This window comes from Festucalex cinctus, chromosome 7, assembly GCF_051991245.1.
Source record: "Festucalex cinctus isolate MCC-2025b chromosome 7, RoL_Fcin_1.0, whole genome shotgun sequence".
NCBI lineage: Eukaryota > Metazoa > Chordata > Actinopteri > Syngnathiformes > Syngnathidae > Festucalex > Festucalex cinctus.
In genome coordinates this window covers 7175091-7194167 of record NC_135417.1, presented here as the reverse complement: position 1 = coordinate 7194167, position 19077 = coordinate 7175091, and the positions used below count along the sequence as shown (strand labels likewise).

The following is a 19077-nucleotide window of genomic DNA, read 5'->3' as shown; positions in this document are numbered from 1 at the left end:
TTTATCGCCTGCTGCCCTGAAAGTGGCTGCAGGCAAATGTGCTGATGAGTCCGCTTTCTTCAATCAAATCATAGCCTGAGGTCAACGTCGTTATGTCCGCATTCACCAGTTTGGCGTTATCTGCTCTAATCCCGACACAATGTTGTCTCGCGCCGAGATCTCCACACACACACGAGGGGAATTTCAGCCTGTGGACATGCAGTTTTTTGTTTTTTTTCCCCATTCTATATTGTTATGATGTCAAATATCCCGCGAATCCTCGTGAGGATAAGCGCTTCAGATTATGGATCGATGGATGGCTAATAGTTTGTACCGTATTGTTGTGGAAGATAGTGATGTGCGATATTGCAGATTTTGGTATCGATCCGATACCAAGTAAATACAGGGCCCGTATCGCTGATACCAATAGTGATACTTAAACATAATAATAATAATAATAATAAATATATATACATACACATACATATATATTAAGGGTGTCACGATTTCGTTTTTTTCTCGAAATCGATCGAAATTACGTCACGATTTCGAGCATCGAAATAGAAGAGAGGACACACGATTCAATGCCCCCCCCCCCAAGTGCACGGTGGGGATGAGTGGTTAGCACCTCCGCCTCCCAGTACTAAGGAATCGGGTTCGAGTCCGGGCTCCGGCCTTCATGGGTGGAGTTTGCATGTTCTCCCCGTGCCAGCGTGGGTCTTCTCCGGGTACTCCGGTCTCCTCCCACATTCCAAAGACATGCATGGCAGGTTAAATGGGCGCTCCGAATTGTCGCTAGGTGTGGATGGTTGTTCGTCTCTGTGTGCCCTGCGATTGGCTGGCAACCAGTCCAGGGTGTCCCCCCTACTGCCCAAAGCCAGCTGAGATAGGCTCCACCATCCCCGCGACCCTTGCGGTCAAGAAAATGGATGGATGGACTAATCAGGAAAGTTGTACGTATATACACTATAAGATTTGTATGAAAAACATATAGACTGTTCACAAACTACAAAAAAATAAAATAAAATAAAAATTCTGGTTCACTGTACTTCTTTTGTAGATTTTTTTCAACCTACCAAAAGAGCAAAACTGAAAGTAAACTACAAGCTCAATAGTATAGTGCGAGTATCAATCCAATAGCCATCGAATTGGTATCAATAATATCGATATTGGGATGAATCGGCCCACCACGAACGGAAGACGCGTACTCACATAGAGCTGCAGCTGCGTGCTGGTGGGCCCAGGGGCCCAGAGGGACTCCCCCGGCTCGTCTTCCCCGTCCGCCTGCGCTCGAGGTCGGGCGTACGTGAAGGTGGTCCCGCCCGCCCGGTACTCCCCCGGGGGGTCCACGGCCCAACGGCCGTTGACCACGGAAGCCCCCGTTCCGCTCCTCATGGCTGCGGGGGGAACAAGGTGTGTCAGTCAGAGCCACGAAAGCCGCTCGGGGCAGAACCTAGCGGAGAGCGCTCATTAGCAAACGCCAGCTGTCAAGACAAATCGACACGCTGGCTTGGCTCGGGCCCTCAAGCGACGTGAGCTTTATCTTCTCCGACGCTGCCCAGCCACAACATTTACAATCTCCCGCTAAAGCCAGCAAAACACGCCCTCCGGGGACAAATTCACACTTTCAACAGGTTTCAGCGCTGCCTCCACTTACCAGTTGATTGCATTCCACGAGCAACAAACCTCCACTCAAAACATCTTCCACCAAAAAAAAAAAAAGCAATGAAAAGGACATGCATTTGTTACACCCTCAACAAAATAATAAAAAAAAAAAAACAGAACTCTAATGTTGTACTCTAGAAAAACATCGAGAAAGAACATTCTACCTTCTTCTTCTTCTACTACTACTTCTTCTACTGCTTCTTCTTTGTCTTCTTGTACTACCTTCTTCTTTTTCTACTACCTTCTTCTTCTTCTTCTTCTTGTACTACCTTCTTTTTCTTCGGGTTCGTCTTCTTCTTCGACTACCTTCTTCTTCGTCTCCTTCTTCTTCTACTACCTTCTTTTTCTTCTACTATCTTCTTCCAAAACCTTCTTCTTCTTCTACTACTACTACCTTCTTCTACGACCTACTTCTACTACTACCTTCTTCTTCTTCTACTACAGTCTTCTTCTTCTTCTACTACCTTCTTCTTCTTCTTCTATGACCTACTTCTACTACTACCTTCTTATTCTACCATCTTCTTCTTCTACCTTCTTCTTCTTCTACTGCTACTACTACTACTAATTCTTCATACTAGATAAAAAAATAATCAAATACAGTAACCCCACATCACGTTCACACAATTATCTCAATTTCCGCCCTTTATTTCTGGGTCTGAACACTAATGTGTTTAACACTGTGAATTTGAAAGAAGAAGAGAAAAACAGGACGTATTTCAAGCTCGGGGCCTCATTTTTGCTGAACAGATGAGAAAGTGATAACTGTCCTGATTAATCGTCAGCCGTTCTGCGCTTACACCGACAGAAAGTAACAGCTGTTGGTTAATTTTATAATGCGCATCTTTGGGCATTAAAATTTTGAGATGGTATGTTTGTTTAATTCAGGATATAAACATTGAGAATCACTGAAACAGGTCAGAAGGATTGCTATAGCAACTGTCAGTGATATTTTTCTAAACGTCTTTTCTTTATAATAAAAATACATTGTAGACTTACAAAAGTTTTGAAAACTGATGCCCAGATTTCTACACATGTATAGACCAATTAATTAATGTTGCCAATACTTTAGTGTAAATTTCACTTGGTGTAAAATCGCACTGGCTTTTGCTATTTTTCCTCGACTGTAATTTAATTCAGCAACAAATGGATGTTGCCTGCGACGTGTTTCTGCGCGGCGCTCACCCAAGTAGTTGGGACTGGCCCGTCGCTCGGTGATGTTAATGAAGGTGGCCCCCGCCGGGATGTCCAAGATCTTGTGGTAGCCGAGGGGAACGCTGACATTTTGGAAGCTGCCTGTCACCTTGTGACAGGCCGAGTCCCGCCCCCCGCAGACGCCGCACTTGTCCAGCACCGAGCCGGAGCCCAGGACGCCGTCGCAGCCCTCCGTCTGGACGGCCGGGAACAGGATGATGATTTAGAGGCGCAGTTGGGGGTGTACAAAAAAACAAAAAGACAAAAAAGAAGGGAGCATGTGGTTGGAGGGACGAAGACAAATGGACATTCCAATCTTGTAAACATTTCACAAGCATTGTCGCTGTTTATGTCGTAAGCCGATGTTGCGTAAATGGGACATTTACGAGCGTGACTGCTGCCAAACGCTGAAAGGGTGAACGGGGGCGAAAGGAGGCCGACCCAACGTCCCCTTTTACGAGGACGCAGCCACTTTAAGGACCTCCTTTTTTATTGTGGCTTGCATTTCTCACTATTGTTCGCGTTTACATGGAGACGTCTTGTATTTCAACCTATTCCTTTTTCCGTTTTTAATTGATTTGCTGGAAAGGATCTTTTCTTTTCTGTATCAAAAATGGAACCAAAATAAACCATTCATTCATTCATAAAAGGAAGTCAACCTTAAAATTTTGACAATATGTCATGTGACCTCACTAGTCTAAACATGACATTCTTATGAATACTACATTTGTGGAATATGAGTTATGCGGCAAAATCCAGCCGTTTTTATCCATCTAAGAAGGCGGCCATTTTGCCACTTGCTGTCGACTGAAGATGACATCACAGTTGGTCAGGACTCAGGCAACGACCAATCACAGCTTACCTGCTTTCTGAAGCTGACCCGTAATTGGTTGTTGCCTGAGACCTGAGCAACTGTGATGTCATTTTCAGTTGACAGCAAGAGGCAAAATGGCCGCCTTCTGATACTGATAAAAATTGTTGGATTTTGCTGCTTAACTCATATTCCACTAATGCAATATTAACTCATTTGCTCCCAAAAACGTACAAATACGTTCTATTTTAAATATTAGCAATGTCTCAAAGACATATTTATACATTCTTTTTATTTTTTTTTTATGCTAGAGCATACAGAAGCGTCTGAACTGAAGAGAATGGTTAAAGCAATGGTAGTTATTACAAAAATGGCCAGCAGGTGGCAGCGGAGTATAAGAGACCATGTTGCAACAAGCTCTTATTGTCAGTGTTTTCACCAGGAATGTGAATAATTATGAAACTTAGCTGTATTCTAATTGCTGCAAAACGGAAACAGATATAAATACACTTTTTGTCTTGATGAAAGAAGAGTCTCTAATCTTTCTTTTGGTTCCATATTTTTAAAACAATAGAACACAATATTCTGTGGGCCTTGCAAAATCCGTCAAAATCCAGTAAAACAGCCAAAACCGAAGGGGGTTTGTCGCTTCAGTGAAAATGGCTGCCAGTGAATGAGTTAAGAACGCTGCAGCTTGGGAACTTCCTGATGTCCAACACAAGCGAATTTGACTCCACTCACCAGACATTGTCCTTCAACGCAAACATCGTTGGCGGTGACGTTGGAGCAAGGCGTCCCGTCTCGCACCCGCTCGGCCTGGCGAACGTAGAAGCGATAGCCCACCGGACGGCACGTCAGCTCGCACTGCTTCTCTGGACCGACTGCAACACAGGTCAGGAGCGTCAAAACGGCTTAATGTCGCATTCGTCGGGTTACCGCCGGATGTGGCGTCAAAGCCAGAACTTGCTTTTCCTCCAAATTGATTGGACACTCGGGCCAGGTAAACATTTTGTCGAAAGGCAAGAGCAGAAGCGGCTCGTTGTCATCGGCCACAGTTTTCCAAAGTCTTGCTGGAGTGTCTGCGAACGTCCGCTTCAGAAAATAAAGCCTCGAACCAAATTTATCTGACCCGAGTCTGCTCACAAGTGAACACATGCCCACGAGAGAGCGAAAGCTTGAATCTCAAGCAAGAGGAGAGATTTATGAGGAGGCCTGATGGTGATATATACGTCGATGGAGACAGGAGGAACCCGAGAGGCTTAGAAGGCCTCTTCAAAGGAAAACACAAAACGTACAGCAGCACGTCTTTCAAAGCTCAAACAGACTATGGGGCGCCGATATCTCACAGGGGAGTCATCGTCACATTTTAAGTTGGATGACTTACTGGAACGCCTATTTCACAATTTACAAATTCATCTACAGTGGAGTCACCACTCGTGGTTCACTTTTTGTGGCTTTTTAAAATTGTACCTATATCGCAAATTATTTGCTGTATTCCGGTGTTGTGGTGATTATTTTTCCCACATGAACTGTTATCGCAGAACTGAATAAATACGTTAACTTTGCTTTGCAAGATGAATTCTCGCGGTATTTGTGGGAATCCATCCTGTACCGAGCCTGTTGATTTCCACCGATCTGGACCAATCACAGAGATACATTGTGTAGCTCTGTGAAAAAAAAAAAAAAGGACCCCCGACTTCACTGACGGACTACAAGTGACGTCACTCTACAATGGTGACCCCTTTGGAAACACAGACTGTGAATGGTAGAACACAATATACTCGAGTATAAAACGACATAACTTCACGTAACGCAACGTACGTGACAGTATGCCGCTATCCCTCGACATGAAATTATACAGTCAACTAATGAACTGTATGGAATACTTATGAAATGAGATAAAAACAATAAATGAAGAAAATTACGAGAAGAGTTTTAAGAGCCAAAAAAAATAAAAAATTTACCACTATGCGTCATTTTGGTTGTTTACTTTCGCCTCGAACGCTTTCAGGTCGGAACTGGGAAAAACCAACTCGGATATATCCGACTTCCGACCACCCTCAAAACCATCCTCGAATGTGGACGAAGGGACGCTGGAGCAGCCCCAGATTGATATTGTGGAGAACTTATTATCAATCTGTCTATTGCCAGGTTAGCTATCCGTGTGAGCCAGAAGGAAAGAGAAGACATAAAATGTCCAAAGAAGATCAAGTGCAATGTGCATCTGGAGGAGTCTACGATAACATAAACATTGTTAGCTAATTGAATATAGCCTCCCACTGCTAATTACGACAACAAATTGTCATCCTTCCACAGGATGGACACAGCTGCTGGTGCATTTTCAAAGGCTTTCTTGAACAAACAGCAACTTTCAGTCAACATTCTTAGCTGACCTGCTAATGGCATCAACTGGCGACATCACTCAACATTCAGATTGGCTAACGGTTGAGTCAGTTCACAGCCAAACATACATCTTCATTCACTGACTTTCACGTCTTCCAAAAGTCCTGGTAGGACCATTTTTAAAGGCACACACATTCAATGTCCAAGCATCGCTAATCGCCGTTTCACAAATCCTTTCAAAAAGGAATATTTGAACAGCATCATCCGTTCCATTCCCTCACGAGCCTTAAAAGAATCTTATTCTCGGAAAGAATGCCTTTCCAAATAAAGACTTTTAAAAGTGACAAAGCATTTGCGAAATGACTCATCTGGGCAGCTGGCGGCTCCAGGGATCGACATTCTCTCTGAGGTCATCGACTGGAGGTGTCGCGGGGTCAAAGTCCTCCAGCGTTTGTGCGGATACGAGCGATAGCGCTATAGACGTGAGCTCATAGTGGCAGAAAAGGGTCACAAGATTGGATTGCAAATTGGAGGGGGGGTGAAAAGGACAAAAATTTCTTGGTCCTGAAATTGACATTTTTAACGCTGTATCATATGTCGCTATGAAATGACGAGAAAATCCACCCACAGTATATTTATACTATTGATATAATAGAGCATGGAAAAGAAGCGGTTTCTTCTCCAAATATTTGGACTGTCGACATTTTCGAGCCAGCGTGAAAACGGTTTTGATTTGGTATGTGTGCCACGTTATCCCACAGTGGCTCCACTCTCAGTTGAACGACACGTCGCTAGCATACGCTAGGGCCTTCGGGGTAGAAGGTTTTTAATAGCAGATTCCAAAACTTTCAAGTTCGGCGTCTGTGTTCCGTTCCTGCTTGACCGGAATGCCAAAATAATTCCAAAAGACCATGAAAGCGTGTTTGAAAACGTTGAGGAAGTGGTTGGAAGTCGTCACAAAGTCGTATATTGGACCAGTAACGAGAGTGACTGGATGAATACGGTGTTTATGGTTTGTCAGGAAATCAAAGCCAAGGTAAATATTGCCTTAGTGTGTAAAACAAAATTTTGTGAATGCTGTGTTTTGAAAAGCAAACTCGATAATATCGCTGTCAATAAAAAACATGTACAAATGATCTTTTCACATTTTACCCAAGCCACAAGATGTTTTTTTTCCACATCTAAAATAAGAAAAACATGTTATTTGTTGTTGGACTGTGATGATATCGTTTACTACTACTACTACTACTACTACAGTAGTGCAACTACAACTACAGTACATTTACATCACGCATTATTTGTAATATCACAGGACGTGGGGGATATTTTGTATTTGAATTTTATCTGATTTGAATTTTATTTTGAGCATGCATGAAAATGACAAAAAGACAAAAGAACAGTTGTGAAGCCAAAACTTGTAAACAGCAAAAATAATAATAAAGAAAAAAAAGCAATTGAAGCAAACGAGAAAACTTATCACGATTAAGCAACAAAAGATATAAAGTAAGACATGAAACAGTCTTTGGTCATAAGTTAGACATACATGTCGAAAAGGAGTAGGTAGAACTTTTATATTCTTACCCCTTTATCTCCACATCAACATCAAAAGAGCAAAATATTTTTAAAATTTGTATATTTTGTTAAACATACTACACCATTACCCCGGGTTTTCACTGGATGCGGTTGCGGTGCGGTTGCGGTGCGGTGCGTCTTGACTGCGTGCTCCGGACGGGTCAATTTTTTTGTCAATCCACACCGGCTCCGCACAGCTGCGGTCCGGCAGCTCCGTCGCCGCCCACTTCCCAACGTGTCTCGCGGGACCGCGCGCGCGCGATCATGTGGCATTTCACAACGACAAACATACAGAAAGTCTGCTCAACAGAGAAGCAGAAAGATATGAGATTCCATGCAGCATCCTTTTTTTGGTTGTCCTTGTAAAGTATATTAATAACGAGAGTCGGGTCAGTGCGGGTCCACTCTTTATTTCTGTCTTCCGGGTCCGGCTGCCGCTCAGTACGGCAAGCGAGACGGGCACAACAAGCAATCGCGAACATCAAACTCACAATACATTACAGTCCTTATAAAAAGGATGTGCCGTGTCATATATTATTTTGTGGTTTTCCACCTCCAATATAAACCTCTCCTCGTCCATGTTCGCTGGTGTCTAAACCGTGAATGAGCACATGGCCCGGCGACGCCCACGTCACGTTTTGCTGAAAAACTTGCGAAATAGGAGCTGGCGAGTATTTTATTCTGAAAGGTAACCGGAAATGTATTTTGAAACTGCCTCGGTCTTCCTGTCCCGCTCGATGTGTTTTGTGCTAGCTTGCCATTTGCCGGAGGCCTACCGCTGCGGCGTCCGGCAAAAATAGAAAATAGGCTATCCTTGCGGAAGGCTTGCGGCACGCCGCAGGCCTTCCGCAGTCGACACGCAACGCACCCGCAAGCGGTGTAAACTGCACCATTCGAATGAATGGAATCTAATTGCTTGCGTCGCCGGACCGCACTGCAACCGCACCGCAACCGCATCCAGTGAAAACCCGGGGTTAGGCTTCTAGTATATTGGACTCAACAAGGATAAATACACTTATTATTCGTAATAAGTAATATACCATATATACTTAGCTTTTACATAATAGCAATAATAATAACAACAACAACAACAATAATAATAATAATAATAATAATGATACTAATAAATTATTCCTGTTAACAAAGCATTTCCCACAATATAACCATTATCTTCCACACCTATCTATCAAGCCCTTCTTCTACCTTATACTTGTAAAAAATACTGATTTTATATTTCCTTTTAAACAGATGTATGTTTAGACATTGGACATATGTTTTCCAAAGAGCAGAAGGTGCCAGCTCGCCAAGAGGAAAGAGCGCCAAAAAGATGGCGATTGTCCTAAATAACTAAACTAGCTTAAGTCAAACATCGTTAGCTAATTTAATATAACCTACCTTCCGCCGCTAGTGAGAAAAACCGCACACAGGCCAAACACAGACGCTGTTGCTCTTTCATTTGCTTTACTGAACAAAACGGTTGCAAAATAGTTTGAGACGATTCTTCGACGGCCTTTCCGCGGCGTCAGCTGAGTTGCTAACGCCAACGCCAGTTAACTGTGCTTCCTCATTTGCTCCTTTCCCTGTCACTCAACTGTCCAGGCCCGCAGTCACACATTCAGCGTCACAGATACAACAGTGTAAAAATGACAGGGGAAAAAAAAATACTTGCACCTCAAGTGTATGTTGCTTTAAAATAGATAACATTCATACTTGGTGGCTACTTAGTAAGGGATTACTCGAACAGTGAAAACGCGCAGGAAGAGACCGAGTGAGTTATCTTTGAGAGATTAGACCGCAGACAGTGGCCCGAAAATGACGCTGCTGGATCAAAACGTGCCCGTGGGTGTTGCCTTCATTCTCACTTGATGCCCCACCCCTCCACCACCGCAGGCCAATTTTATCTGTCAAACGTCTTTTCCGTCCTTTTTTTCCTGTCCTCCCCTGCTTGTGTCCTGTTCATCCCTCTCTGAGCTCAGCGTTCAAGCTGGTGGAGTATTTGTGGTCTAAAATATACTTCCTGCCGCTATCTCCTCATCTAAACACACGCCGGCGGAGAAAGCGAGAGGCAGCGGCAGCGGAGCTGGGACAGGAAGTGATGGGAGGCCAGGCTGGATGGAGGCCGGGCGAGCCCCAACAAAACAAAACAAAAACAAACAATGAATATTTAATATCATTATGAAAAATCATTGATGACATTTTAACAATCTAAAAGTAATGAAAATTATTTTATTACAAATAATACTACTATTTAACGTCATTAGAAATGATCAAACTAAATATTATCATTAGAAAATTAAATGTTTCGGGGATTATTAAATTGATTGTTATTGTAAGTGCAATTTCTGGAGAAATTGCGTGGGAATGCTAATAGCTGAATGCAAAGATTTGAATGCATGTTCGAATGCTTATGAAGTAAATTGGGAGATAAATTATTAAATTATGACCTCCTGGTTCACGTATTTATACGTTTTTTTTATTTATTTTTTTTAAAATGTTTTTATGCGAGAGCATAAAGAAGGCTTTGATGCAGCCTCTACACTGAAGAGAATGGTTGAAGCAATGGTAGTTATTACAAAAACGGCCAGTAGGTGGCAGCAGAGTATAAGAGATCAACCAGGGCCATATTTTTCACTGCTGTTTTAAACAGGTTTGTGAATAATGATGAAACTTAGCTATATTCTAATGCTAATTGCAGCAAAACAGAAACGGGTAGAAATATACTTATTTTTTCTGATGAAAAAAAAAAGAGACTAATCTAATATGTTCTCGAAAAATATTAAAAAAAAATTCAATGGAGTTGTAGCACACATTAATGGTAGAAAATATTTGAAATGATTTAAGCTGGTCTCATGTTTTTTCAGACCACTAAAGTCTTTCTACCTCCCAATATGGAAGTTTGTAATGGTGTCCTAGATTCCCAAGATTTCCCCCAAGCAAAAAGTCGCTCGCCTTCCTTCATGTGACACTCGCTTCGCATCCCTTTCGCCTCCCTCTCGCTGCCTTTATCTCATTCAGCAGGAATCTGCTGAGAGCTGAGTCAAAGCAGGGAGGAGAAAGTTGGCAGCTGGAAAAGGGGCGACGTCCGACGAATGAAGCGGCAGCAGAAAAGAAGCACAGAGATTTTCTTTTTTTTCCCATTTGGACTGTGTGCGCATATGAATGAAAACGAGTTTTTGGAGCCTCGGTGAGTGCTTGAGCCACTTGCTGACTGGCAGCACTCAAAGACGTGTTTTTTTTCTCACCCTCTGTGAAAGGTTCCCAGTCGTAGAGCCGATCCATGAACTCTTTGGAGTTAAAGGCGGCACACTGCTCGGCTCTGGAATCCAGCGGGGCTCCGGCGCACACCTGAAAGACAAAAAAACAAAACAAAAACCGTCAACGGCCATTCTGTGAACGTTCCGTCCCCAGAGAGGCAATTTTGAAAATCATCCGTCGTTAATAAGAAACGAGGGGAAGCGCCCAAGGAGTACAAACACACATTGTGAGTGTGCGCGCTGCTGCGTTTGGCAGCCGGCGAGCACTCGGCCCATATGGAAGGAATAAGTTTTTTTTCCTGCGAGAGGCCAAGCACATAAATCCATCTTGGCGAAACGCGAGCTGCTGCGAGCACAAGTGTGCGCGCTCGCAGCATTTAAAGCACGCTCCACCTGCATTTCAACAGCACACGTTAGCTTGTCTCGTTTGCTTTCACGGGAACTAACCCATTGACCCTCTCACAACGCTGCACTCCTAACTTGCACAAGCACAACAAGTTGTCATTTTTATGTGCTATCCAGGAAATATGAACGATCAATCCAACCTGGTAGGTTCAACTTGAACACATCTTAGAAATGTAAATGTTTGGAACCATACTTAAAATCTAAGCATGGGCTAAAAATGGCAGCTATTTCCTTAATGTTGACATTATCTGTCTGTCGCTCTATTGACACCTAGCTAACTATCTTGAGCTGGCTAGGTATCTAGCTAGAAAGCCAGCTAGCTAGCCACATATCTAGCTAGAAAGCCAGCTAGCTAGCTATCACGAGCCAAGTATCTAGCTAGAAAGCCCGCTAGCTAGCTAGCTATCACTAGCCAAGTATCTAGCTAGAAAGCCAGCTAGCTAGATAGCTATCAATAGCCAAGTATCTAGCTAGAAACCCAGCTAGCTAGATAGCTATCACTAGCCACGTATCTAGCTAGAAAGCCAGCTAGCTAGCTAGCTATCACTAGCTACGTATCTAGCTAGAAAGCCAGCTATATAGCTATCACTAGCTACGTATCTAGCTCGAAAGCCAGCTAGCTATCACTATCCAGGTATCTAGCTAGAAAGCCAGCTAGCTATCACTAGCTACTATCTACTGTATCTAGCTGTTGCTGGCTAGCTACTGTCTGTCTGTCCGTCCATCCATCCATCCTAGTTTTTAGGCCCACTCGTGGTAGTATAAGGCAGTATAATCCCTGATGTAAGCACAACTAAGTCAGGACTGCCATCTAGTGGTGAATGGTTTCATTACAACTTAGAACTACAGTCAATGCATATTCGCAGTTCAGCACTTACAAATTTTTATAAATCAGATTTTTTTTTTTTAATCAATTTTATTTTTCCATGTTTTTTTCCAGGATTTTCTTCCCAGTATATTGAATGTTTATTGCTTTTTTTTTTTTTTTTTTTTACTTAATCCCAATGCTAATCATTATTGCTCGTTGCCCGTCCGTGCTACAGGCCATACATTAGTTTTTTCTAATCACACATGCAGAGTTTATCGTCAGTTCTTTCATTCCTCCCTTCAGCAAATTCGTAGAAATCCTGCCTGCTTGCTTTTTATAAACATCTGCAAAGAAAGTACAGATCCATCCATCAGACACAAGAATAATGGTCCAGCCATGGGAATTCTGTATGGCATTTTATTCAAACTCCTGTGTAACACATGTACGCACACACACACACACGTTAAGCTCAGCGATTTAGTACAATTACGCATGTTGTGAGAGCTCCACTATCTCCTTATCCTTCATCATCCTGACTTTTTGTTTTCACTTTGCGTCAAGTCCCACAGCTGCCACTAAACAGCTGGAATCTACCTCCACACTCGTCCGAGAGCGAGTGAACGCTCAACTTGATACTCGTGCTGGGAGACGGTCACTTCACTTCCCATGCCACAAAACACCGACAGGCCGACCGTCAAAGAGTCTTGAACAATTTCGCACTTTACACAATATGATGACGACACGGAGAGGAAGGATGGACCACAACTATAACCTCACCATCAGACAAAGACAAGAAGAACTGCTTCTCACATTACACAGGCCATAACTGGAAACCCACAATGCGCCTAATGATAAGACTAAGCTAAGTATATATGTATGCTCACGCCAAAATTATTATAGTTCAAGAAAACTAACTAAAATAGACGTGCAATCCCTTGTTTCCCACGCAGTCGTCGCTTGCTTCAACCACTGGACAATTGCTGACTTTGTGAGATGGTCACTATTTATATTAAATAATGCAGTATAATAATACTGCAAGCTGTCATTGAATTTGTTGACTGCAATGCATGAATGAGTGAATGTTGTCATTGAAAATGTGGGAAAAAAAACAACGAAATGACATCAAATATAATGGATGTTAAATAATAGGGGAATGATTATTATATGAAATTGAACCTGGAATAAAATCGGCTTCAACCGGAATACAAAACATGTTCTCATTTGAGATTTAGCATATGTGATCGAAACTTTGCAGCGTAGCAAGCCTAAGAACAAGTATGCGTGTGTTCCCAAGTTGCTCAATCTACAACTCCATAATGCTCTTAAAAAAACAAAACTCGATGCACAAATGGACACCACAAAAGATGGCTTGTGGTTTGCGGTCTGGCACGAAGCCCACCGCAAACGTTAAGTGAAAACACGTTTGTGTGCGTGTGTGGTCGCTTGAAGGTCATTACGCAAGCAGCACCTGAAAGTCTTGAAGCGTCCAGCGTGTAAACTGGCCTGCCTGCGGTCGCTAATGGCCGTAAATACTCGAGCGGGATGTAAACACACGTCGGGGCTCCCATTCCGATGGAAAGCTGCCCCGACCCTCAGCAACGGAGTCCAACAGGTGCTTTCCAATGAGATGGTGCAGACGTACATCCACACGCCATGATTGCATTGGAGGGGGAGTGTGCGAACAGAAGGGGGAAGGGGGGGGGGGGGGGGGGCGCTAATGGAGGGCGGAGTCGTGGGGGTGCCAAGTGAGAGGCAGAACAGACGAGGGGAGACCAAACAGTTGGGAGATCTGGAGAGTATTTGTGTGTTATTGTAAGGATGGAAACACTTGGATGTGGACTGGGTGGGCGCGGGCGTGGGCGGGGCCAGATATACATATACATATATTTGTTTTACGAGGCGAGTTCAAGAGCAGGCGACAGACGGAGAGGCAACAAGATGAGTCGGGACCTGTCAGCCAAGTCAAAAACACTCGCCTGGAACGAGTCAACAGGAGAACGTTTTGAATTCGGTGCAAGAGAAGAAACGTAACATGCCAACGGGATTACAAAAAAATTCATACACAAAGTCGTTAGCCGTCAAATTTAGTAGAGCGGAACCCCCATCATTCACAAGGGGGATAGGGACCGAAAATATGTGTAGAATTGACACCCATTGAAAGGTATCAAACAAACAAACAAACAAAAATAATTAGAAAAAAAATGATTCAACACGAAAAATACTGCAAAAAATGCCGATATACATTCAATATACACAACAGCCTATTAGGGTCACCCAGTGAGGAGAAAAAAAAGCAAGATAAGATCAGATTTAAAGTCGTCAAGATGAGATTTAAAGTTATGACGAGATTTGAGAGACAAGATTTCAAATCGTCACGGTGAGATTTATGACCGCTGTGATGAGATTTAAAGCCGTTGCGATGAGATTTGAGGTTGCCGTTAGGAGATTTATAGCCGTCGTGATGAAATTTATGGCCCCTGTGACAAGATTTAAGTAGAGGTGCACCAATCACAATTTTACGGCCCATCACCGATCCCCGATCTTTTAAAAAGTCAAAATCAACTTAAAAATCACGTTGAAAATTATCCCCAAAGGCTCACGCATTAAATTAATTACCAAAGACTAAGATGAAACGTTAGTTTTAATTCGTTTTGTGAACATAAAATGTAGTTTTAGTTAGTTTTCGTTTTTTAAAAAGCATTTCTAATTTTGTTTCATTTCATTAGCGAAATTGTTTTTTGAATTTTAGCTTTTTTGTTAGTTTTAGCGAACTAAAATAACCTTGGTCAGAGTTGAAGGACCGCCCCCCCCCCACGCCACCTGCAATTTGCTGCAAAGTCCAAAAGGTTGACATTCTTCATCGGCACGCGCTGGCTCGTCTCGCACAATCGCTCTTTGTTGCCTCGCCGCCGGCCGCCAATCACCTTCTTTTGCTCGTAAAACGGCTTGAGCGGGATTATTTATTTATTTTCCCCGGGAAAACTTCAAAACCATCAAGTGAGTGTTGAGCGGCACTCAAAGCCAACACGTGGCCCCAAAAAAGTCCCTTCCTCATTTTCACTTCACTTCCTCACATCATGTTTTCCATTCCTTGAGAGAGAAAAAAAAAATCAAACAAAGCAGGAAATAAAGAGTCTCAAGTAACGAGCAGCAGGCCTGCAAATACACGATCTGGAAATTGGGGGCATTTATTTATTTATTTTTTCATCCAACTGCAGATGAGGACACATCTATTAGGGGAACGATATTCAGTCTTGTCATGTAACCGACGACAAATGTTGACGAGGGACGCGCAGCTTCCCAATCAGAGACGAAAAGTGCTGTGTCAATAAAGTTTTATTTGATACGCATTAGGAATTAGGGATGCTACGATATCCAAACATCACGATACGATATCACGATATGAAGGTCACGATATTGTGGGGAGGTTGACGATACAAAAAGGTCAAAATATTGTAAAAAAAAAAAAATAATACTCATACTAAAAAACAAACAAACAAAAAAACCAGTAAAATAGTACCTCACACATACAAACACACGTTTGTATGAAAAACAAAGACTGCGCCAGACACAATTAAGGACTTTTGTACAACATGTGCATGTGCATGCGCGTGTGCGTGAAATGGTCCCAGTGGTGCGTCATACCGGATTGACGCCATTGTATTTGAGTGTACGCCTGCACAGCTGGACATATGAACTCGATGCATCGAGCACAACAACGACCGACGCGCTCATTCCTCAAGCATGACGCTCCGTCATGTCACGCACACACAAGTGACCTTTGCGACACAAAGCCGATAAATGAATATATAGTGAAGGTTGACAGTGGGTGGGAACACAATGTGGCGTTTTGCCTTGGAAAATATTGTTTTTAAAGGTATTAAAAAGGGATACTTGACTCATTTAACAATTTTTAGCAGTAAAAAGTTCATATTTTGTCCAGAATTAATTTGATAACTTCATTGAACCATTTTCAACAGTAAAAAGTGAATATTTTGTTTCTAATTAATGTGGTAACTTAATTATTTTTCATGTACAATTAATCCCTTTTAACAAAATAATTTTTCCACTTGTTGTCGACTGATGATGACATCACCTGTGCTGAGGAAGTAGGTAACGACCAATGGCTCACCTGCTTTCTGGGGTTGGTCAGCAAACTGAGCCATGATTGGTCGTTACCTACTTCCTCAGCACAGGTGATATCATCAAGCGACAGCAAGTAGAAAAATTACGTATCAAAGGTATTAATTATACATGAAAAATAATGAAGTTATCCAATTCATTCTGGACAAAATATTAACTTTTTTTACTGCTGAAAATTGTTCAATGAGTCAAGTATCCCTTTAATATAATAAGAGAATTGTTGAACCAAATTAAGATTACAAATTGAATTGTTGATCAACTTAATAAAATTCCTTCTACCGAGTAAAGAGATAAAAGATTCTTGACATCACATAGCGTTTTTCCAGATGATGGTTACATCAGTTCAAAACAGACACTTTACCTCACGGTCATGACCCAAACATAACCCCTGCATGACTCAAACTTAACCCCTGCATGACCCAAACTTAACCCTTGCATGACCCAGTCATGACAGATTCACTTAATTCTGTATAATTCTCATTAAGTTGAATAAACTCATAATTAATTGAATTAACTGAATTCAATTTAATTTCATTTCAATTTCCTTCAATTGTGCGTCACCAATTGAAGCAATTTATGAAGTTGCTCAACAATTCAGTTTTTTTTTTTTTTTTTTAAATCTTAAATTGGTTCAACAATTCTCTTTTTAAGAGTACTGAAAACATGATCCAAAGCATACCACATCATGTTTTCTATCTACTACTTATCTTCTTCCCTGACAATCACGCTCTGGTTCTATGGCTTAAAAGTGACAACGGTCATGTTTTTATTTATTTATGTATTCATTTATATATTTATTTATGTATTTATTTATTCATTTCTCGATGTTTCACCCCAGTCGTGTTTCACGTCGTGACAGGAAATGTTATTTTTGCTTGTGAAGTTTTCGAATGAATAACTTTTTGTTATCCGGATGCGGGTGATGTGCGCATTGTTTGTTGTTAGCGATTAGCATTCTATGGCGGGAAGCAGCCCGCCCTCGGCCTTGACCCCTCCCATCCATGCCCCAATATCAGGAAGTGCAGCAGCAGTAGCAGCAATCGATCATAACGTCAGTGAAGGATGCCGCCCTCAAAAAGTGAAACAGATACGAGGCTAAAAAATAGAAATAAAATAAAATACGGAAGACGGGCGGGTATGCTTGCTCACAAAAACAAATTAATAATAAGAAGATAAGCTGAAGAAAGGCGGGAAATGTAAAAGGAATGTTCCAAATGTTGTTTGACAACAAGCCGACATTGTTTAGTAGTTGTGCTTCCTTCTGGTACATTTGAGCGCTTTTATTTACAACAATTCCTCAAACAAGTTCATGGAAACTTTTTTGTTTTTTTGTTTTTTTGAGCCCAGAGGGGTCACAGCTTGGAAGTCACAAGTTGGACACAAATTCGAGCGTGTCCTGCTCTTCATTATTGACTAAAAGAAGCGATTGTTTGCATTAACTGAGAGCAGAAAAAAAAAAAAAAAACTTTGAGATTCAACAGTCGACCACTCGTTGTTTTATTGAGCAAAAGTTCTGATTTCCAAGCATTCTCATCTTTTTTTTTTTTTTTTTTTTTTTTGAACAAAAACAAATATTTGTTTTCATTGGCATGTCCAACAGTGCGTTGAGATATGAGTCTCAATTCATTGTGTCAGGATGTTCACGACCCAAATCAGATTTCACGATTGAAATGAATGGAAACATTTTGTTATTGTTACATTTTTTTTTTTTTTTTAGTTTTAGCTTTTTGTTAAGTTTTTAGTTTTGTAAACTAAATGCATTTTCAGTTTCCGTCTTTTAAAAAAAAAGTATTTTTCTTTTTATTTTCTTTAGTTAAAATTGTTTTTTGAATTTCTAGTTTTAGTTTTTTTGTTAGTTTTAGTTCATTTTGTAAACATACAATGTTGTTTCAGTTAATTTTCCTTTTTTAAAAAGCATTTTCGTTTTATTTTCTTTCGCTAAAATCGTTTTTTGAATTTTTAGTTTTAATTTGTTAGTTTTAGTTAGTTTTGTAAACATAAAATCTAGTTTCATTAGTTTCCGTTTTTAAAAAAAGTACATTTGTTTTTATTTCGTGAACAAAATGTTTAGAATTTTTAGTTGTTTTTTTTTAATAGTTTGTTAGTTTTGTAAACATAAAATTTCGTTTCAGTTAGTTTTCGTTTTTTAAGAAGCATTTTTGTTTTCATTGTATTTCATTTACGAAACTGTTTTTTTAATTTTAGTTTTAGTTTTTTTCCTTAGTTTTAGTGAACTAAAATAACCTTCGTCTCAAGGCGCACACCTAATAACACGTTTCCTGCATGGCCACGCCCCATCCGTGACATCACAACGAGATGGAAGGCAGGTGTGTGTTGTTCGCGTGTTTGTTAGCCTGTGCGTGATTTTCGTCCTTTTTACGAGGACCTGCGGTGTTGAAACGACACGTCTGCTGCTGCTTTTCTACTCCTGGCTGCTTCTTCTCAAATTCCACCTTCCCGTTCCCCCGCCCCCACCACCGTGCTTCTGACAGGAGGTCCGACGCACACACACGCACGCACGCACGCAGGTCCGTCTGACACACACTTTTCCATAAATTCTTTCTTTTCTTCTGGCACACACTCGGCATTCCGCCGTTTGCTTCCCAACAAACGCGTCCACGTCAGACTCGCGTCGGGTCCACCAAAACCAAACTCACAGTTTGAACACAAAAGCGATTGAGACGCGAGACAAGATTTGCAAACTAGATCTTTTGAATCGTGATCGGTGGATTATCGGGGCCGATATTCTACATTTGGACACTCATACTTTTATTTTTTATTTTTAATCTAACTGGCAATAAGCAAACAATGAAAACTTTTTGAGATGTTAAGTTCTCTGCTGGCCAGTTCTGTTGAGGACTTTTTTTTTTTTAAATAACTTCAAATAATGATCACGAGCAGGGCTG

The 19077-nt window shown here is 41.5% G+C and overlaps 1 protein-coding gene across 3 annotated transcripts in view; it reads right to left on the bottom strand.

Annotated features, from left to right (window-relative positions):
• adamtsl4 (ADAMTS-like 4) overlaps positions 1–19077 on the bottom strand; it is a 44186-nt gene that overhangs the window by 9128 nt on the left and 15981 nt on the right. For all 3 annotated transcript variants that reach the window (XR_013284180.1, XR_013284181.1, XM_077525932.1), the window contains exons 5-8: positions 10804–10906; positions 4388–4527; positions 2827–3031; positions 1192–1376 (exon numbers count right to left, since the gene is read on the bottom strand). Coding sequence is in view for 1 of the 3 variants with exons in the window: in XM_077525932.1 (XP_077382058.1) it covers positions 1192–1376; positions 2827–3031; positions 4388–4527; positions 10804–10906 (633 nt within the window). In the remaining 2 variants the exon portion in view is untranslated. The remainder of the gene's footprint in view (positions 1–1191; positions 1377–2826; positions 3032–4387; positions 4528–10803; positions 10907–19077) is intronic.